Below are 21,294 nucleotides of genomic sequence, written 5' to 3'. Positions count from 1 at the left end.
GACAGAGGGAGAAGCAGACTCCCCGCAGGGAGCCCGAAGCGGGACTTGATCCCAGGACCCTAAGATCATGACCTGAGCTGAAGGCAGCCACTTAACTGACTGAGCCACACAGGCCTCCCTCCTCTTAAATTCCTTTCAAGTCCACTCACTTCTCTCTTTCTTTTCTACCATAATCCTAGTCCAAACTAATCATCTCTTCCCTGGGTGACCATAGGCACTCCTAGCCAGACTCCTCTCTTCCATTCTAGCTACCTCTAATTCTTCCTCCAGTTCGCCAGCCACTGTGCAGTTTTTGAAATATAAATCTGATTTCTCAACCCTTAACCCACTCACCTTTTAAAACCTTGCAATGGTTGCCTTTTGCTCTTCCTCTAAGATCTGTATTGGTCTATAAGGCCTTCGGAGGTTTCCCTTCCTTCTCCCACCCCTTGGTTTTTGTTGTTTCTTCTGTGTGGAGTGCTCTTTGCTCTGCCCATCCACCATCTTCACCTCGCTAACTCCTGCTGTCCTTCAGATACAACTCATACCTTCCTTCTCTAGTACCTCCCACGGTTATAATTTTTTTTAAAGATTTTATTTATTTACTTGAGAGAGAGAGAAGAGTGAGAGAGAGAGCATGAGAGGGGAAAGAGTCAGAGGGAAAAGCAGACTCCCTGCTGAGCAAGGAGCCCAATGCAGGACTCGATCCCAGGACTCCCAGGACTCCTGGCCCCCCACAGTTATAATTTAAATTTTTATTTATTTATTTATTTTTTTTTAAGATTTTATTTATCTGTCAGAGAGAGAGGAGAGCGAGCGAGCACAGGCAGACAGAATGGCAGGCAGAGGCAGAGGGAGAAGCAGGCTCCCCGCCAAAAAAGGAGCCCGATGCGGGACTCGATCCCAGGACGCTGGGATCATGACCTGAGCCGAAGGCAGCTGCTCAACCAATTGAGCCACCCAGGCGTCCCTATAATTTAAATTTTTGGATTAATGTTGAATGGTTACTCTAAGCCCCATAAAGGCAGGAAACTTGTCTGTATTAGCTCCACATATCTCCATGAAATACTGAATGAATGAGTATTTTTAATATATTACACAACATAAATATTATTTTAAAATGTGTGAAAGTCTGGATTTACACAGATTCTCCACTCTAGCCCCTTGTCTGAGGGTTGGAGAATATCACCCCCCAAAACATTTCACAACACAAACATGTTTTAAGGAGGGGATGCTTTGCAATCAATATCATGTAAAGAAGCATACATCTTATTATGCTTATAAATAAGTATAATTAAGTCTTTGGCTCAGCCAGTCGGTGGCAGATAGTATCATAATATCATAGCATATTGAGGCCTGGAGCAAGGACTGCATAATGCTCTTCTGTTCTGTTCTTCTTCTTTTTTTTAACCTATAATCAATATATGCAAAGTATTTCAGGGAGATTTTAGAAGCTTTTTATTTGCTCTGAAGGTATTTGGTTTGCAGCTGTTGGGTTCGATAGTGCAGAATTGGGAGTACTAGTATGGTGGTGGCTTGAGGCGTGCTGAGAAGTTTGTCTTATGCAACCAGATGGCCAGAGGTGCTTCAGGAATTCTCCACAGTAGATCCAGACTTGGATACAGATCTCTGCAAGATTCCTCTGTTCAATTGTGCATATCCCCCTTGAGGGGAGAAGTGTGTGTTTCTATGAGATTGAAACATTTTTATTGTGAAATTCTTAAAGGCTACCAAAAAGTACAGCAAATGATATTAAAAGGACCTGTGTACCCGCTCCAAGCTTTGTGAAACTTTAACATTTATAAGTCCTTTAAAAAATAAATAAAATAGGGGGCGCCTGGGTGGCTCAGTGGGTTAAGCCGCTGCCTTCGGCTCAGGTCATGATCCCAGGTCCTGGGTTCGAGCCCCACATCGGGCTCTCTGCTCTGCAGGGAGCCTGCTTCCTCCTCTCTCTCTGCCTGCCTCTCTGCTTACTTGTGATTTCTCTCTGTCAAATAAATAAATAAATAAATAAATAAATAAATAAATCTTTTAAAAAAATAATAAATAAATAAATAAAATATTACAGAAACAAATGAAGCCCCTTTTGTATCCCTCTTTGAGCTTCTTGTACTTTCAACATCGGCTATAATACCTCTAACAACCCCTTGAAATTGTTGTTGATCAGGCCCAGGTATGTTTTATATTTTTAAGCGCATATATGTGTATCCATAAACAACAGATCACATTTGTACATATTTTAGAAATTAATACAAACGGGGCTACGATGATTTTCTTTCTGAACTTATTTTGGTTCAACATTGTTTTTGAGGCTTACACATACTGATACGTTCTACCCATGTTCTTTAACTGCTGTATAGTATCTCACTGTATGAATGCCATAATCTAGTTCTCTGTTTTCTTGTTAATGGAATTTAGATTATGATTTAGATTTAGATTATGTTCACTACTACAAACAATGTTCAATGAATATATCTCCTTGTGTATGTATATGTGTAGGGGTTGGGGGAGGCCCTTTAGGGCAGCTTTTCTCAGCTAATAGCATTAAGCCCTGATGCCCTAAGGTATTCACTGTGTGGAATAAATTAACTTCTCCCCTGGACATCTAGAATGATACCAGATACATGTTATCCTTGGGAGAACTGAGAAAATAGTCCCTCAGATTATTTTGTTTAGGGCTTAACTCACTCGCAGCAGCCTCCTTTGAGAAAGACTGCCCTGAAACGTGCATGTAGAAGCGGCATTGCTAGGTTCAAGGATAGGCATATGAGCCGGAAACCATTGGTTTCTACTAAAATCTGTTCTTTCCTTCTTCCATTGTAATGGGGATGGTAGATGGCTCATAGCTGCCCGGCTTATGATTGCATTTCCCAGTTTTCCTCTCACTTAGATGTGCCCATATGACTACATTGTCACTAATAGAATGTGAATGGAAATGATGTGTGTTGCCTCCCTGCTGGTGCCTCAACACCAGGTCACACCTCTCCATATTCTCTGTTGCCTTCCTTCCACGTAGGTGACTGGTGGGGCCAATGAGTAGAACAACTCTGGGAGCTGTATGTTGAAGCTGACTGAATCACCACCACCCTGGGTCTCCAACTGCCTGTGAGGAGCAGGACTACACAACTGATCTGGTATACTTACCTAAGACTTCTACTTATGAGAAAGATAAAATTGACTTTAATCCACTACACTTTAGGGGTCTGCTAGGGGCCTAACAATACAACCCTGTAGCCCATTTCCCATCTACTAAATATGGCCAAATTGCTCTTTAATGTGGTTCTATCAATTGATACCCACTCTGCCAGCAATGTGTGAAATAGCCTGTTTTTCTAGATCCTTGAAAATAGTTGCTGTTGTCAAGTGTGTATGTTTTTCCATGAAATGGGCATAAAATAGTATCTCATTGCTCTTTTAACTGTAATTTCCCTGATTATTTTCCTGATTGGGTGTCTTTATATGTTTGAATGGCTGCCCAGGTCTCCTTTACTATGTATGAACTATCTGTTCATATCATTTGCCTATTTTTGTACTGGGTTATTTGCCATTTCTGATTAAGTTGTAGAAATTATTTGTACACTTTGTATCAAACTTTTTTAGTTATAACTTGTGGTTTCACTTTTCACTTTATGGCTCATGTACAGAAGTTTAAGTTTTAATGTACTAAAAATGTATCAATCTTTCCTTTATTATTTGTTTTTGCAACTTGTTTTGGAACTTCTCTACTCCCAAATTCATAAAGATATTTCACATTTTCTTCTAAACATTTTAAAGTTTTCCCTTTCACAGGTAGGCCTTTGATCTACCTGAAATTGATTTTTCTTGTGTGGGCTGATATAATTCCCTGAGATTTTAAAAATACAGATAGCCAATTGTGCCAGCACTGTTTATCCAACCTTCTTCCTTTCCCTATTGATCTGTAATGTTTTCCAGGTCACAATTGATCTGTACTGTTTTCCCGGTCACAGTTCATGTTTACATATCTGCATGAGTCTGTTTCTAACCTTTTTGTTCTGTTGCATTGGCCTATTAATCCATCCTTAGGCAGGAACACCGTGTTAAATTCAGCTTTATGAATTAGCTAGTTGCATAAAGCTGGACAATTCACTTTACTTTCTTCTTCTTCTTCTTCTTTTTAATCTCCAAAATGGAAAATATATATCTACACAAGGTATTAAAAGAAACAAGAATTTCAGGTAAAGCACCACATACAGAGTAGGCTAACTCAGCAGAAGAGTAGTGATGTTAAGATCCTGTTGAAGGTACTGATCAAACACAAAGAGACATACTGTGATCAATCTCTTTGGGAACCAGTTTGATTTTCAAAAGGAGTTGGCACACCGTATCTAAGGCTCTTGTTACTCTAGAACCCGCAATCCTCGCCTTTTATTCTCTAGAAACCAGGTAGCACAAGATTATGGGAAGGGCAATGGGATAAAAGTGAGAAAGGTGATAGTGCAGAATGCAGGGTCGAATCCTGAGCAAACAATCCTAAAATGTTAAGTGCCATAAGAGAGAAGATTTGGGGCTGGTCGATCGCTGATGACCTTCACGGTGTTTTCTGGTTTATGAATGGCCGCACACCGTCGCGTCCGTCCTGCCCGCGAACACCGAGTTGCCCGCCCACACAGACCTCCTGTCAACCCTCCCGACCACGCACTGGGGCACACGGCCTCAGAGAAGATTCCAGACCCGCTTGCAGCAGCTCTCTGAGAAGGACGGTGCAGAGGCAGGAGCGCGGTGGAAAGGAGGAGCAGCCTACACCTCCTCCAGGGCTTCTGTGGCGCTTCTGGGAAATAGAGTCCTTTGCCGTGTGTTGAGCCTCGGGCTCCTGGAAGGGGGAACTACAATTCCCTTCAGGCTCGGGGAGCCTTTGTGCAGCACGCCTGCGCAGTCCGGCGGCCAATGCCGCTATAAAGGCTTGTTTTGCTCCGGGGCTGATGCTCGGGAGCGTGGTCGAGTGGCCGGTACGGCCGCCCTGGAGCCGGGGCACAGGTAGGTAGCTGCTACCGCCGCACCCCTTCCATCTCCCTTGGTTGCCACGGGGGTCACCCCTGTGTGTTCCGTCCGTGAGTGGCGGGCTTGGGTTGGGGATAAGAGCAGTTCGGGGGAAACCCGAGACCCTATAAGCGCAGCCTGGCCTCCTTCAGGTCTCCCGCTGCCCTCATCGGGACGCAACCCCCGAGGTCTGGTGGCGTGATCCTGGCGTCGCAAGGCAGGTAGGGTGGGATGAGTGGTCGGGAGCGCTGGCTACATTCCCGGCTGCGGCCACCAGGGGGTGCTGCGCCCGCGGCCCGTGGGTGTGGGTCGCGGGGGCCTCCTCAGGCCCGAACGCGCGGTGGGAACGCCCTAGGGTCAGGGCGTCCCAGGCGAGGCTGGCTGGGGAGAAGCCCCTATTTTCATGCTTGTGGGGAGGGCGGCCTGGGGCACCCCCGCTCAAGCCGCACACCGGCGACTCTGAGCTGCCAGCGACCTTAGAAGTCATCCTCTCGTTTTTTTGCACATGGATAAATGGAGCTTTATGACAGAAGTACGCACAGCAAACCCAGGGCAGAGCCCCGCGTGGAACCCTAAAATCTCTTAGCTGTCATCAGTGTCTTTCCACTTCCAGCCGTCAAAGCCTCACGTTGCTTTGTGTTTATTGCACGGGGGTCATCTGGCTTCGGCACAGCCGTGGGGAGGCAGAAGGCAGCTGGGCACGGGAATGATTGGCAAAGTTTCAGAAGGTTTTGAAGGGAGAGATGGATAGGTTGTAAAGAGGTCTGGCGCTAAGTGAGCGGTGCGGAATGTTGGAGGCACAAGCGGGTGGCAAATCGCTTCGGGTCTTGTGCAGCTGCAGGGCCTCAATGAGATTCCTGAAGTTGGATACCTAAGGAATGTTGTCACGAAGGCAATTTGGAGACACCCGTCTGGCTAGTTACGGTTCTTGTAATCCTATGGACTCCCCCCCCACCCCAATGCAGTTTCCTCTGCATCATTGTGCAGGGAGAAGGTCCACAGTTTACCACTGGAAGGAGAGCCTTGATAAACAAGGCAGCTGACCCAATGGCCTCCTCTCTATTTGATTTTGAGTCTGGGCACTTCTTTGGGGTTCTCCCACTTTGGTTATTCCGCTAGGGCCATTGTAGAGCTCTGACTCAAATGTGGAAAAAAAAAAAATCCTTTCCTTTTTTTCCTTTCTTGATAGCTGAGGCAAGTTAGCGTTTAAATACAACTTTTGAGCAACTGTGAGGGAGAGCAGAGGAAAATAGGGAAATACACGTAGAATCAAAAAGAGTCAAGACTAGTGATCCTTTCTCAGTTTCTTCCTACAACCTATCAGGATTCCTAGCTCATAGGTGGCCTCCGTGTGGGGTGCCCTGTCTTACAACCCTGGGAAGATGCAATCCTCCTTATGTTCAAGGCCAAGAGATAGTACTACTGGCACTAGATTGTGCCTACTCAAGGCCTGCCTACTCTCATGGCTGTGCCTCTTTTCCCAGGAAATTAAAGAAGCAAGAGTGTTAGAGGTAATGGAAGACTGCTCCCCCCCCCCGCCCCCCAGACATAAAATAACTTGAAATAAAGTGACTGGAACGAACTTTGGTTATGATGAGTTCTTAGATGATTGAGACATGCTTTATGTTCTTCTTGACACGGCCTTTGAGATTGTGAATTAGTTTGGCGGTGTCCCTTTCAAACTCACTTCCCTCCTCCTGCCTTTTTGCAAAGGAGGACTAATCTTTTCAGCTTGCACATAATCAGCTGCATTAGGGAACCTTTTGAGAGGAAGGTTGGACTTCTGTGATCCCTCTAACGAGAAGGATTACTCTGAACTGTGCGGCATCCCGACATTGGGGACACTGGCAGATGCCAGGTCTGTTTATAGTTTAGGCTTAATGAGGTCTCAGTGACGTGATTGCTGTGCTCTTGGTTGTAAGCTGGTGTTCTTTATGGTGCCATTTGTCCTTGGACAAGGTGACTTTTTTTTGTTGTTGCTTTTAAGATAAGTAATTTGGCATTATCAATTCAGGTTACTTGAACCAGACTTCTGAAAGACCAGAAGTCAAGATTTTTGTGCGCTGGAAGCACGTCTGCATGGAGGAGATTAGTCCTCTTTCATTTAGTAAGTATTCTCCCTTTCTCTGATATCTTAAAAAATGAATTGTGCTGTCAGAATTTTGTCCGCAGAGTAGTGCTTTTCAGACAGTGATAGGTAGGAATTTATGGAATCCAAAAGGCAACACAGACTGCTACACTTCTTTAATTGTTAGCGAGGCTGGTTTGAAAGGTGTTTTCTGAGCTTGTATCTGGGAAACGTTGAACCATTTCGGAGTGGGAAGAACGTTTTCAAGGGGAATGTGTGTGCTTTATTTTCTCAGCAGTAACCAGAGTTTATACAGGATATTGATTAAAGGTAGCCAGGCAAGCTGGGGTTTAGAATGGAGTTTCAGGTAGATACTAGGTAAGATTTTGTAGGACAGGATGGGGAGTTTGTTTTTGTTATTGTATTTTAATAACAGCTTTGTTGAGGTATGATTTATATACCATGAAATGCACCCCTTTAAAGTATACAACTCAGTGTTTGGGTAGCACGTTCACAGGTTTGTGCAACTGTCACCACTGTCTAATTCTAGAACCCTTTCAGTGGCCCAAGGGGAATTTGTTTGTAAAGTTAAGATGCAGTATTGATTTGTATTGTATCCATGTAACTTCATGGAGCTTTAAAATAACATCAACTGGGGCGCCTGGGTGCCTCAGTGGTTTAAAGCCTCTGCCTTGGCTCAGGTCATGATCCCAGGCCTCTCTGCTCAGTGGGGAGCCTGCTTCCCTCTCTCTCTCTCTCTCTGCCTGCCTCTCTGCCTTCTTGTGATCTCTGTCTGTCAAATAAATAAATAAAATCTTAAAAAATAAAATAGCATCAACTAATCTATTACTTGATTATAAAAATGCAGGCTGGGATATCATTGGTAGAATAAGTGCTTTGTGAGTTTTCATTTAGTAACATTTAGTAGGAGGAATGATACCCATTTTAAAATTATGGAGTTTGTAATGCTTGGAACAGACTTAAAAGCCTTTTTTTTTTTTTTTTTAAGACTTATCTAAATGCTCTATACGTTGGGTTTAAGCTTAGTTGAAGGGGGCAGTCTCTCTTTACTGGTGTGTTTATTTTTTTCTAATCTTTCTTTTCCCCCTTAGAGGTGGGAAGTGATAATTCTTGATTCTACTACACTGGAATTTTTTTTCTTTCAAAAATGAAATGGCACTTGAAACATTTCTGAAAAATTATTTTTCATAGATATAATGGTAAGAAAACATTAATGCTTTTGTCCTCCCCCCCATTTTATTTTTATTTATTTATTTGTTTGTTTGTTTGTTTATTTAATCTCTACATTCAGTGTGCGGCTGGAATTCATGACTCTGAGATCACGAGTCACATGCTCTTCCAACTGAGCCAGCCAGGTGTCCCCCTTTCTTCCTATTTTAAAGTACTTTTGCATATGCTTCAGCACAACTTAGGAAATACCTTCCCTTGATGAAATTTTTAAAAGTTTTGAAAATTATTTTTCAAGTTCCGGTATCCTTAACGTGCAGTGTTCTTCCTTGGTGGATTTTTTTATTTCAGAAATTCTCAAGTGAAACCAAAAGTCTGTGAGCCCTGGCATCTTCATTCAGAGAAGATGAAGGATATCGACATAGGAAAAGAGTATATCATCCCCAGTCCTGGTTATAGAAGTGTGAGGGAGAGAACCAGCACTTCTGGGCAGCACAGAGAGCGCGAGGACTCCAAATACAAGAGAACTCGGCCGGTCAGTATTTCCTTTCCTGAATCCCTTTTCTAACCTGTTTGCTGCACTAGACCGTACCTTCTTTCTTCCTTTAATGCATCATTAAAATGAAGTTTCATTTTTGTTATTGGCTTGAGGTTACTGATAAGAATTTACAGGTGCACGTGAAGGAGGAGAGGTTGGCTTCAGCCTCCCACCTGTTCCTCTGAGTTCTCTCTCTGGCTTATACTGCCTTTGGTGCCTTCTGGAAAGGCTTTGCTTAATTAAGGGAAGTCAACTTGTAGGGATGGAGGTGGGGATGCTGGGGAGGGAGCAGAGGGAATACAAACCATTAACCTTCATGCATATACTTAAAATTCCCCCCCCCTCTGTTGTCTGTGTTTAAAATGTGAATCCTTTGGAGGGACTCGTTCAGATTTCAGAGTACTGGAGCAATTCTAGATTGTTGTAGTATAACCCTTAAGTTTTCTGAGGAAATCCATGAATGTAAAGGAGTCTTTAGATGAGAATCTAGTTTTCTCCAAGGGAAATAATGAAATATACATTTTAAACTGGAAGAAATGTCTTTCTTCTGGAAAAAAAAATTACTTCAATTGCAAAAGTAACTAATAAGGAAGAATGGGGATAATTGGGTTAGGAAGGTGAGGTTTGTGTTACTGTATTTGTTATGTGCAAACTTGAGAATCATATGAACTTCGCAGCTGACACTGGAGTTTCATTAGCCTGACATTATCTGTCCCTCTTCTGTATGAAAGCTTTTGCCTTATTAATCAACATTTCTCACTGATCGGTGTTTTCTGTCCGCACTGTGTGTTACACAGTGCTTTCCCATTCAGGCTTAACTTCGGAGAAGCATAGTGTGATCACTGTCAGATCCTTAGGGTGCCAGTTTTGTAACTGATTTGTATCATTTGTCTAGGCCTTATGTTAAACATTTATTGACTATCTTCTGAGAGCTAGGCACTGTTAGGATAGCTCTTAACTCTGGCGAAGGTCACAAAGGTAGCATTGGAAGGATGCTTGGAAGAAGGCTTGGAAGGATGATTGGGTGGCGATATTTTCAAGCTATTGTGTCATCTGTGCTTTAGGCTTATGAATAAAGTGCTTTTGATGGTGGAACCTAACTCATGGGATCACTGAGGATTAAATGAGATGATACCTACAAAATGCCTCATAGCCTGTGCTCGGTAAATGTTAGATCTGAGAACTAGCTGTCTGGAGCTTAAGATGTGAAAGAAAATTCTGCGTGCCCGGCTAGGGCAACTTACTATGACCACTGGGGAGCTCTTAGAAGTTATTGAGAAGGGTCCCCCCCTTTTTATTTTGAGAGAATTGTAGATCCACATGCAGTTGCAAAAAATAATACAAAGACATTTCATGGATACTTTATCCAGCTTCCCCCAATAGTAACTTCTTGCATCACTGTAGTACAGTATTTCAACATTGATATAACCGTATACCTTATTAAGACTTAACTGGTTTTGGGGCGCCTAGCTGGCTCAGTCGGTTAAGCCTCTGCCTTTAGCTCAGGTCATGATCCCAGGGTCCTGGGATCAAATCCCACATCAGGCTCCCTGCTCACTGGGTAGTCTACTTCTCCCTCTCCCCTGCCCCTCCCTCAACCCCCTTGTGCTTGCTCTCTTTCTCTCTCTCAAAAGCAGATAAATCTTAAAAAAAAAAAAAAAAAAAAAAAAAGACTTAATTGGCCTTAGAGTTTTGTGGGTACTGGTTTGTGTGTGTATAGTCTGTGCAGTTTTTTCCACATGTGTAGATTTGTGTGACCACTACCTCACAGTCAGAACACACAACAGTACCGTCACCAGCATCTCTCCTGCCACCCTCACCTTCCTCACAGCCACCTTTCTCCTCCCTCACCTTCCTCACAGCCACCTTTCTCCTCCCCCCTGCCCAGGCAACCTCTAATCTGTTATCTGCCTCAGTAATTTTGTCATTTTTTAAAAAAGATTTTATTTATTTATTTGAGAAAGAGAGAGAAAGAGAGGATGAGAGGGGGAAGGGTCAGAGGGAGAAGCAGGCTCCCTGCTAAGCAGGGAGCCTGACTGGGGACTCGATCCTCAGACTCCAGGGTCATGACCAGAGCTGAAGGTAGTCGCTTCACCAACTGAGCCACCCAGGCACCCAGTGATTTTGTCATTTTAAGAATGCTATACAGACCTGTACCCCTGGGGATTAAAAATATATGTTTATAAAAAATTAAAAATTAAAAAAAAAGAGTGCTATACAAAAATGGAATTACGTAGTATGTAGCTTTTGAGATTGGCTCTTTACAGTGTGCATAATTCCCTTGAGATCCATGTACTTTGTTATGTGTATCAGAACTTTTTTTTTGTGAGTAGCATTCTTGTCACAGATAGTTTTTTCCTTGTAACGGGGAGTACTATTCCATGCTACAGAGGAAGCAGTCTGTTTAACCATTCATTTGTTGAGGGACATTCTGGATTCTTCCTAGTGTGTAGCTGTTACAAATAAAGCTGCCTTGAACATTTGTGTATAGGGATTTGTGTGAGTAAGCTTTCATTTGTCTGGATAAATGCCCAGGAGTGCAGTTGCTGGGTCATATGGTAAGTGCATGTTTAGTTGTATGAGAAACGTCAATACTTTTTTCCAGGGTGAATCCATACACTTTTACCTTCCCACCAACAATATAGGAGCGATCCTGTTTCTCAGCATTCCTGCCAGTTTTGGGCGTTATCAGTATGTTATCTGAGCCATTCTGATAGGTATGTCTGATATCTCATTGTAGTTTTCATTTGTGTTACCCAATCACTAATGATAGTGTGCTGAGAAGGGATTTTTAAGACTTGATTTTTATCTTAAGAAGATTAGTTTTGAGACAGTGTGGAAAAAAACCCGGATAGGAGGGAGAGACAAAATACAGGGAGCATCCAGGAGACTCCTAAACCTGTCTCCTTTAGAGAGGCCAGAGGTCTGTGTCCAAGCCTAATAGGGAGGATGTAGGAGAGGGGTTATACTTAGGGGCATCTCTGGAAGAAGAAGGAAGTATTGGGTGGTATGGGATGGGTAGTAAGAATTTATAAGTATGAATCCCCAAACTGAAATATGGGAAGAGAAGAAGATTCAGGAGGTGGAAATGAGTTTGTTCTGAGCACGTTAAATTTGAGCCTGTCCAGATAAAATGATCAGTAGGTAGGTAGAGCACAGGCAAAAAAAGTCATCAGTGTGTCCATGTAGGTGAAGCCTGGGGAGTGAGCAAGCTTGCCCAAGGCTGGCTGATAAAAAAAGCAGAAAGAGTTGAAACCTGGGAAGCTATTGTGTGGTCTGGTGAAATTTCTGGGGCCAGGGTACCCGTCCAGGTGATAAGAGTAGAACTGACGTTAGGCAGCGTGGTGGCAGCCCAGCTTGTCCTCTACAGCGGGGAAGAACTGGAAATAGAGATACTGTTGTGCCTTTTGACCACTAAATTATTAAGTCAACTGCCAGACAGCAAGTTTCCTTCATGTGATCGAGTCTTATCTTGAATCAGGAAGGTTAAACCACTTTGATAAAATTTTAGGAGTCCACGTGAATTTCATTTTCATTATCCTTTCATGTTTCCCAGACTTTTAAATTTGAGTACTGTTTTCATGATTTTTATATTATCCTTCATACCCTCTGAACTTTTTTTTAGGTAAAGTATTTCTTTTTTTTTTTTTTAAGATTTTATTTATTTATTTGATAGAGAGAGAGATCACAAGTAGGCAGAGAGGCAGGCAGAGAGAGATGGGGAAGCAGGCTCCCTGCTAAGCAGAGAACCTGATGCAGGCCTCGATCCCAAGACCCTGGGATTATGACCTGAGCTGAAGGCAGAGGCTTAACCCACTGAGCCACCCAGGCACCCATGTATTTCTTTTAATCTACTGGGTTTCTTTTTGCTCAGCCTTGACTAGAGCAATAAAATCACAGGTTTATGGAGCCTGGTTTTTATATACATTAAAATGAATGCATAACTATCAAATGTTTTTAAAAGTTCTCATACTGCCTAGAATCTTGAATATTACCTGTCAAAACCCCAAATTTCCTAGACACGTTTATCTTGAACTTGTCTCATATGTTAGCAGTTTGCTGACAGAACCAGCAAGATGATAAAATGTTTCTGGTTCAGAGATGGTATAAAAATGGATAATTTAAGTAGTTGGGAAACCGGATGGCTGTGTAAACATGTATTTTTTAAAAAAATGTAAGCAGCTAATTGGTTAGAAATTACAATTTCAGGGGCGCCTGGGTGGCTCAGTGGGTTGGGGCCTCTGCCTTCGGCTCTGGTCATGATCCCAGGGTCCTGGGATCTAGCCCCGCATCAGGCTCTGCTCAGTGGGGAGCCTGCTTCCTCCTCTCTCTCTCTCTGCCTGCCTCTCTGCCTGTCAAACAAATAAATAAAATCTTAAAAAAAAAAAAATTACAATTTCATGTCACAGGATCATAACTATCATTTCTCTATTAGTTGTTAAGGAGGAAATCTGGAACAGGACCTCTCAGATGCCAGGTATCCATCAGAAATAAAAAATAGCCCCTCCAGGTAACGAAAGATGAGGACCCTTCTGTGGCTCTTATTTCGTTTTATACACCTCCATTAGCCTTTCATGGGTTCAGTTGACATGGAAATGTGAAACTGTGTCAAACCATAAGTCAGAAGCAAAGCACCCAGAAACAAATTCTGATTTTGAACAGGCCATGATTTTTCCTCTCAAGCTTTAAGCAAAGTTGCGGAGTACACAGTTTGCTTATTTCTTTGTGCTGTGACCAAATCTTTCTTTTGGAATACCCATTGGGAAAACTGCTCTCATCAGTCACATCTTCAAATAGTCGTGTCCTATCAGCTTAGAGATAATTAAGGTAAAAATCAGTCATCTTCACCCTTCACTTTGTTTAGGACTAATAAGTGAATGCTGGTGGCCACGCACGATTTGAGGCTGAGGAGACATCCTTGAATCCTGAGGTGTGTACGGGAGTGCATTCTGCTGCTGTTAGTTTTTTGAGCCTAAGGACTAAGCTTGGCATTAGGCTGACATTAGTTGAACCCACATGAAGATCATGTCTAGACTGCTCCTTAACCCTGACTGTGTTTGAAACAGACTCTCCTGGCTCCTTTTCTTACAACTGCATTCAGTATACACTTGGAGATCACTAACACCGCAAGCCCTGGTTGGTTTGTTTGAAGATGTGATGTTTATTCATCTTTTATTCAGCAGTCTCCAAGATGCACACACAGTCCTGAACAAAGTGGGCTGGAGCAGATGAAGAGAAACTGTTGGGGGGACCTGCCTGTCCTGGTACACAGAACGTGAAACTCCTAGACATGTACCTAGATGACTGTCATTTTGGTGCTGTGGAAATTAGCAAGAAGGAAAGAATGCTTTGGTCTCCGAGATCAGGGAAGACTTTAGGAGGAGGTAGCACCGATGGGAGACTTGAGGAATAGGGAGAATGTGGAGGAATGAAGAACTGGCAGAAGAAATCTCTGTGGATAGGGAGGAGGAGGCCCTGTTGGCTTTATGCATGAAGTGTGGACTCGCAGATGTAGGGGGATGGGTCAGCGAGTTTCACATGCTGTGTGTGTTCTTGAATAATGGGCCAAAGAGTTTGGATTTTAGTTGCTTTAAGTTAAAACTTCAGCAGAAGTAGGACAAAGCTGTTTGATACTTCTCTAAGCTTTTTCATCGTGGTGGTTGTTTTTGCTTGAGGCTCTCAGGCCAAAGCCAAGGGTGACTTGTTTTTCACAAGCATGTCTAATCTAGGAAAAGAGGAAGACTGGAAATAAGCAGAAGTTAACTCATATGCCATTATGACTGCTCACTCTTTTTTTCCCTTCTCTCAAAAGTGCACCAATGGTGAAATTTTCTTTCTACCAAGTTAGAATATTCTGCCAGTAGAAAAGGTAGCAAAGCAAGTACACATAAAGTCCATTGACCTTCACTTGTGTTTTCTTTAGTTCCATGTTAGACTGACCCTCTAGCCTTGGTTGGAGTTTTCATAATTAATAATTTAAAGTATTTTGGTGAGCTGAAGTTATATCCCAGGGCTCAAGGATGTGAGTCTAATCTCTTACCAAGAAATATGATTCTAAGGCATATTATTACGAATGAATTGTGGTCTCAATATACACTCTTAGCAACTTCTAGAAGATTACAGCAGAAAACATAGATCACCCTTAACCCCTCTACCTAGCAACAACCACTGTTACAAAGTAGTTTCGTCTAGTACATTACACTTTCAGAGATTTGAACTCTGAATTCAGCTTTTCTGTATGGACTAAGGGTATGTGAATTTAACCTATGCCCTTGTGTTTTTAGAGTTAAGAATATTACCTGGGAGTCCACTTGCTGTTAGGAAGGAGAAGCAGGATGAAGGAGATTAGTATTTGCAGTCTCTGCATTATTTTTCTCTTGATTGGTACTTAGTGACTCAGCAGATTTTCTGGGCAGTCAGTGATAGGATGAGTAGGAACACCTCCTTCCCCCCCTTTCCCCTATAAAGCTTTATAAAGCTCTGTCGGGGTGTGATACGGTGATCTGGCATGGTGCCAGGTGTTGGTTTCCAATAGCAGCCCAGAGTCCTCTGGCGGAGATGACAACAGCTCTGTCATTGGTGTAGAGCCCCAGTGGCTTTCCTGCGTGGTGAAATGACTCTACAGAGCTGTGGTCTCCGGAGGTTGGCCTGCTGCCGTGATCAGGAGCCCTTTCTGTTGTCTGCAGTAGGGCTGCTGCCTGCCGCTTTCCTAGGAAATGCTGCTTCAGGCAAACAAATATAGCCTGTTGGCCTGAGGTAAAGGAGCTTTCTGCCAAAAGGGAAGAAAAGTATTGGAACAGCTTCCTGTATGTTAAGCAGCTTTAAATACCTGAGTCTTTATTTTGTTAAGATATATAATTGGGACGTTACAAATGGTTAATGAAAACTTGTTCAGTGAAATCTTGGTTCTGCTTTTAGGTAGCCTTCTGCTAAGGCTTTCTTTCACGTCTTACCATTTTTTTTTTCCCTTTCTCTTAATCAGAAATAAAAAGGTCAATGCCAGGAACAGGAAACAGGGCCTCCAGAAGTCTTTGCAATGATCAAACCTGTCAATATCAAAATGACAGATTGGGGCGCCTGGGTGGCTCAGTGGGTTAAGCCGCTGCCTTCGGCTCGGGTCATGATCTCAGGGTCCTGGGATCGAGTCCCGCATCGGGTTCTCTGCTCGGCAGAGATCCTGCTTCCCTCTCTCTCTCTCTGCCTGCCTCTCCATCTACTTGTGATCTCTCTCTGTCAAATAAATAAATAAAATCTTTAAAAAAAAAATGACAGATTAATATGAAGTTAATTCGGTACACTGAAATTCACTAATTAGCAGAATTAAGCTTGTCCGTCCTTTCCCTTCTTATCCTCTTTTTAGGGAGTTAGCCTATTTAGTTAATTAGATCTTTATATATGTTTTAATTATTTAAGATTATTTTGTAAATTAGCAGTTCAAGTAATCAGCTTAACTCTCCTTAGATAACAGATGAGAAAACTTCGTTTACTGAAGCAGAAACGGTGTTGAGCAGACACTTGGTTTTCTTAAATGTTGTGTTCTCAAAGTAGAAAAAGAGTGAGGCTGCCCCAGTCTTCACTTTTGTGTTTGCTTCTCACCCTGGTCGGGGGCTGCCGCTTGTGCTGCAGGGTGGGGTCACGTGACAGAAGCACTAAGCCTTGGTCGTGGGCGTATGCATGGTACTGGGCACTGAAGGAAGTTTTACCTACAAATTATACTTTGGATTTTTTTTTTTTTTTTAAAAGCTAAAGCCTGGCAGTCTTGAAGAGATTTTGTGAAATGCCAAAGAGCAAAACTCTACTTTCTAAATCTAATTCTCAGCCTAGGCTGCATATTAAAATCACCTGGAGAACATTAAAAACCATGCCTCTGCAGGGCCCTATCCCAGAACCATTAAACAGTCTCTGGAGTAGCACTCAGGCAGGCATCTGTGTTGTTTTAAAGCTGCCATGGTGATCCGGATGTGTAGCCAGCACAGAGAGCCTCTGCTGTAGATCTCACGGAGTAAAATTTCTTTTTATCCCCTCAGCCAGTGGGGCTCCCAAGTGTTTCCTGTAAGTCGCTTTTTCTCCCTGGGTTCATTTTCAGTTTAATCCTTTGAGACCTTATCATTGTAATAACAACATTAATCTCACACCCCAGCGTAATAGGAACTTTGAATAAGTTCCTTGGAATTAAGCTTACGAAACAAGTGAAAGCTCTCCAATTCCTGTGGATTACTGGAAGATGCTAGATTATGAGCTGCAGGAAAATACCTGTTTACCATGAAGTTGGTGTTAAGTTCTACCCAGTGGTCTTCTGGATGAACTCATGAATTGCCTTCTATAATTTTGCTATCCCTCTGGACTGAAGTGGCCACTAATGTGGAAGTTCTTAAGAAAAAAGCTGACGATAGTCAAGATCATGTTCCTAATCCATTGCAATAAGGATGGGATGAGAACTGGGAGAGGAGATGTCCTTGGTCGTTCTCTTTGTCTTGTTTGAGGTAGGGAGGATGGGAATGCCTGAAGTCAGTTGGTCTTGGGAGAGTATCACATTTTCAATTTCTTTTCTTTTTTTTTTTTAATTTAATTTATTTATTTGAGAGAGAGAGAGACAGTGAGAGAGAGCATGAGCGAGGAGAAGGTCAGAGGGAGAAGCAGACTCCCCGTGGAGCTGGGAGCCTGATGCGGAACTCGATCCCGGGACTCCAGGATCATGACCCGAGCTGAAGGCAGTCGCCCAACCAACTGAGCCACCCAGGCGCCCTTCAATTTCTTTTCTAATTTAAAATAAAATTTTAATTTCTTTTTAACTTAATTTTTAAGATTTTGAGTCTCTTGATCATGTAAGAGTTCCCCTTAATAAATTTGTCTGTCTAGATGTTTGTCATAAAGGCATCTACAGGGTAGAAAAGCTTTTTCTAGGGACAGAAATATTTCTAAGAGGCTGCCCATTCTGAGTCTGTGTTAAAATCTTGTGAATTAAAGGAGAGGAGGGGGAGAATGTGCTGTAGGATCTGAGGCCCATACTTTCTGAGGTGCCCCCAATACTGCTGTTTTTGTGGGGTGTACCAGACTGGAGTGGTGCAGCCTTTAATCCCCTTGGAAGCCAAGAGGCGCCTCTGCACTGCCAGTCTGTTCCTGCGCTCCCTGCATTCAGGAACAACTTGGATGAGTCCTCAGCTGCCGGGTTTAGGAAGGCTGCCCCACTCTTGTCCTGCTGTCAGGAAGGGATTGTGCAGCCTGGGGAACGATTTCTGGCCCCTGGTATCTTGTCCCCGGGGCCTCCATGCAGGGTTAACCCCACCGTTGCCTTGTCAGCAGACGTTCCGCTCTGGCAGCCTGTTCAAAGGAGACAAACGAGTTAAGTGGCGGCCATGCAGCGTGATAGGTGCGGCAATGATCCCAGCCATGGGGATGGTGCTAGTGTGCCCCTCGGGGGGCAAGTCTCTTGTGCAAGGATCTCCCTTTGCTTATGCGTCAGATTGTCCTTGTTTCACTCACCCGATGGACATGAATAAAACTGTGTGTCTCCCTGACCTTTATTTGATTTCATGGGCCCCTTTGAGCTCCCCAGAACCGCCCCCCCCACCATTGTGCTCCATCAGCCTCGCCTTAGTAGGGCAAAAAATGCTCAGCATCTCCTAGCTACATAATCCTTGGGAAGATATAAGTGGTGGTAGTATTTCCTGCTCTCATGTTTTCTCAGCTCCCAGATCAAGCAGTATTTTTCCCTTTGGAATGAATCTGCTGCTGCAGCTACCTTTCTCTGGCCGAGTCATCCTGCCGTAGAGAGCCTTTCCGTCTGCAGTGCGTGTTAAGAGAAATAAAGAGAAATGGGTGCCCTTACCCACTCTCCAGAGAAACTTTAAAGAGTTACTTCTAAAAAGAATTTAAAGTACTGTAACATAACAAGTACACCCCCCTAGATCAGCACAGGTGAAATCCTAACTAGGTGAACTGGTTAGCCATGTAGGGCTACCCGAGCACCACTGACATTTTGGGGCCAGAGAATTCTTTCTTGTGGGGGTTTGTTCTGTGCCTCGTAGGATGTTCTGCAGCATCCCTGGCCTCTGCCCGCTGGGTGCACAGTTGTGACAACCAGAGATGTCTCCAAACATTGCCAGATGCCCCCAGGGCAAGAAAAATCACCCTCCCTACGTCTACAGGTTCAGGGTTCAGTCCTACAAGACTGCCCTCCACCCCACAACCTCAGATGCCAGTCGCAAGCCCCAGGTTGTTTGTTACCTATATTTCTGACCGACTGGCTACAGATGGGAGGTTCCAACAACTTTCTCCTTAAACTTATTTTAATTTGCTAGAGCATCTCACAGAACTCAGGGAGGCACTTATGTTTATCAGTTTATTAAAGGATATGATAAAATATATGAACAGCCAGATGAAGAGAAACACAGGGCAAGATAGGGGAGAGGGCATGGACCTCTAGGTGCGCCAGTCTCTTCAAATCTCCATGTGTTCACCACCCTGGAAGCTCTCCAAACCTAGTCTTTTTGAGTTTTTTATAGAGATTTCATTACATAGTCATTATTGACAAAGTTATTGGCCATTGGCTGATTCAACCTACAGCCCCGTGGTGGGGGGCAAGATTGAAAGTTCCAACCCTTTAATCACATGGTTGGTTCTCCCAGCAGTCAGTCCCCAACCTTGGATGGAGTCCAAAAGTCTCATTAAGACAATAAAAGACACCTTTATCACTCTCAGCACTTAGGAAGTTCTAAGGGGTTTTGGAGCCGTGATCCAGTAAGTGTGGATGAAGACCAAACATATATGAAAATATATTTTGGTTATCTGAGTCACCAAATGTATATATCTCTTATAAATCACAGTACCACAGAGGGAAATCTGAATCTCAATTAATTCACCTTTAATCTGTTATTTGTTTGTCCCACCAATATTCACTGAATCACGTTTCTCTACCCTGTTATATTATTTACGTTTTCATATAGTACACCCTTATGGCTTGAATATAGTAATTCCTTTCTCTTGGTTCATTTCCATTTTTAATCCATTCAACCTTAGAATATTGATAGCTCACTTTACAGAATGTTAATATGGTATGATCAATTTATTTTTACCTTTGAAGAGACATACTTTTTTTTCCTGGTATGTTTGGTCAAGTAAGCTTTTTTAGGAAGCCTAGGGAGAGAAGTTAGGCCAGTAGAATAGTTAGAAGGATAAGACATCTGTGCAGTTACTGGAGGGTGGTATAAGGATAATTTTATTTTATGTTTCAGTATAAGTCTATAATGTATGTATCTTAACATCTGTTTACCTTTGGTTTAAAAATAATCAGGAAGTACATTTTTGCAATTAGGTAAAAGTTTATTTACATTCTGGTGTTCTAATCATGTCCTTGTGACTTTGACTTTGGAAACTACCATTTGCTTATCATGGAGATTAGTTGAGAGAGTCAGAGAGTCATAGTTTATTTTAATCTGATACTCATCCTGGGGAAAAGAGGAGAGCTGTCTGTAAAGGTACATTTGAGGTCATCTTGTACAGTGATGGTTTATTTGCTTGTTTTTTTCTTTGAAAGGAAAGTAGCATAGTAATTAAGAGCCTCGGGTCTGGAGCCTGGATTCAGATCCCTGCTGCTACTTAACATCTAAGTGCCTCCCTTTCCTCAGCTGTAAAATAGGAGAGATAATAGTCCCTACCTCCTAGGGTTGTTATGAGGATTTAAATAAGTAAGTATCTATAAAGTATTTGAAACAATGCTTGGCACATAGTAAATGCTATGTTGGTTTATTGTAAGTTAGTTTGCCCAAATATTCCTGTCTTCTTAGAGGAAGCAGTTTGCCTTTACAGATCCATGCTAGTCATGAGATCTGGCTACAAACAAGGAAGATTGCCCTAGCTTCCTCTATTTCTTGCTAAAGCCCCAGGATAGGCGGGACAGAGGCAGCATCAGGTCAACGAAATAAAAACTCAGAGTACTAAACCTGACAGTCTTTAGTTAGCTTTAGGGGGGAAGTCATCAAGAAGATGTAACCACCAACTGACCCATGAGCTGGACCCTTACAATGGGAAGCACTTCACTCCCATCCCCTGTCCTTGGAATGTGGCTGCCACTTGCCTTTCTGTCTCCCAGGACACAGCCTTGAGATAGTAATGTGCTTTTGAGACCATCTGGACTGTATACGTAACTGAACCTGGTTAGGGCTTCTGTATAAACGTTTAAGATTCTGGTGGGGGGAGTGGAGATCTACTCATCTTGTGGCCACTCAAGAAAAGTCTTGGGGCACCTGGGTGGCTCAGTATTTTAAGCCTCAGTCTTCGGCTCAGGTCATGATCTCAGGGTCCTAGGATCAAGCCCCACATCTAGCTCTCTGCTCAGCAGGGAGCCTGCTTCCCCCTCACTCTCTCTCTCTGCCTGCCTCTCTGCCTACTTGTGATCTCTCTGTCAAATAAATAAATAAAATCTTAGAAAGAAAGAAAGAAAGAAAGAAAGAAAAGTCTCGTATGTAAGTTCCTTTGTTTATTAAATCTGCCACCTACCAGCCTGGAGTGGTTTGGCTCTTTC

The 21,294-nt window shown here is 43.0% G+C and overlaps 1 protein-coding gene across 6 annotated transcripts in view; it reads left to right on the top strand.

Moving 5' to 3' along the window:
- The first annotated feature begins 4,822 nt into the window (after positions 1 to 4,822).
- Positions 4,823 to 21,294, top strand: part of ABCC5 (ATP binding cassette subfamily C member 5) — an 88,650-nt gene continuing 72,178 nt past the window's right edge. For 4 of the 6 annotated variants that reach the window (XM_047731697.1, XM_047731729.1, XM_047731749.1 and 1 more), the window contains exons 1-2: positions 4,823 to 4,974; positions 8,585 to 8,768. In XM_047731697.1, coding sequence (XP_047587653.1) covers positions 8,640 to 8,768 — 129 coding nt within the window. In that variant the 5' untranslated portion in view covers positions 4,823 to 4,974; positions 8,585 to 8,639. Of the gene's footprint in view, positions 4,975 to 6,895; positions 7,085 to 8,584; positions 8,769 to 21,294 lie in introns of those variants that run through there. The other 2 variants (XM_047731714.1, XM_047731703.1) reach the window with 2 other exon arrangements.

The sequence above is a fragment of the Lutra lutra genome, chromosome 1 (assembly GCF_902655055.1).
Source record: "Lutra lutra chromosome 1, mLutLut1.2, whole genome shotgun sequence".
Lineage (NCBI taxonomy): Eukaryota > Metazoa > Chordata > Mammalia > Carnivora > Mustelidae > Lutra > Lutra lutra.
The sequence above is the reverse complement of the archived record's forward strand: the minus strand, read 5'-3'. Positions and strand labels throughout refer to the sequence as shown.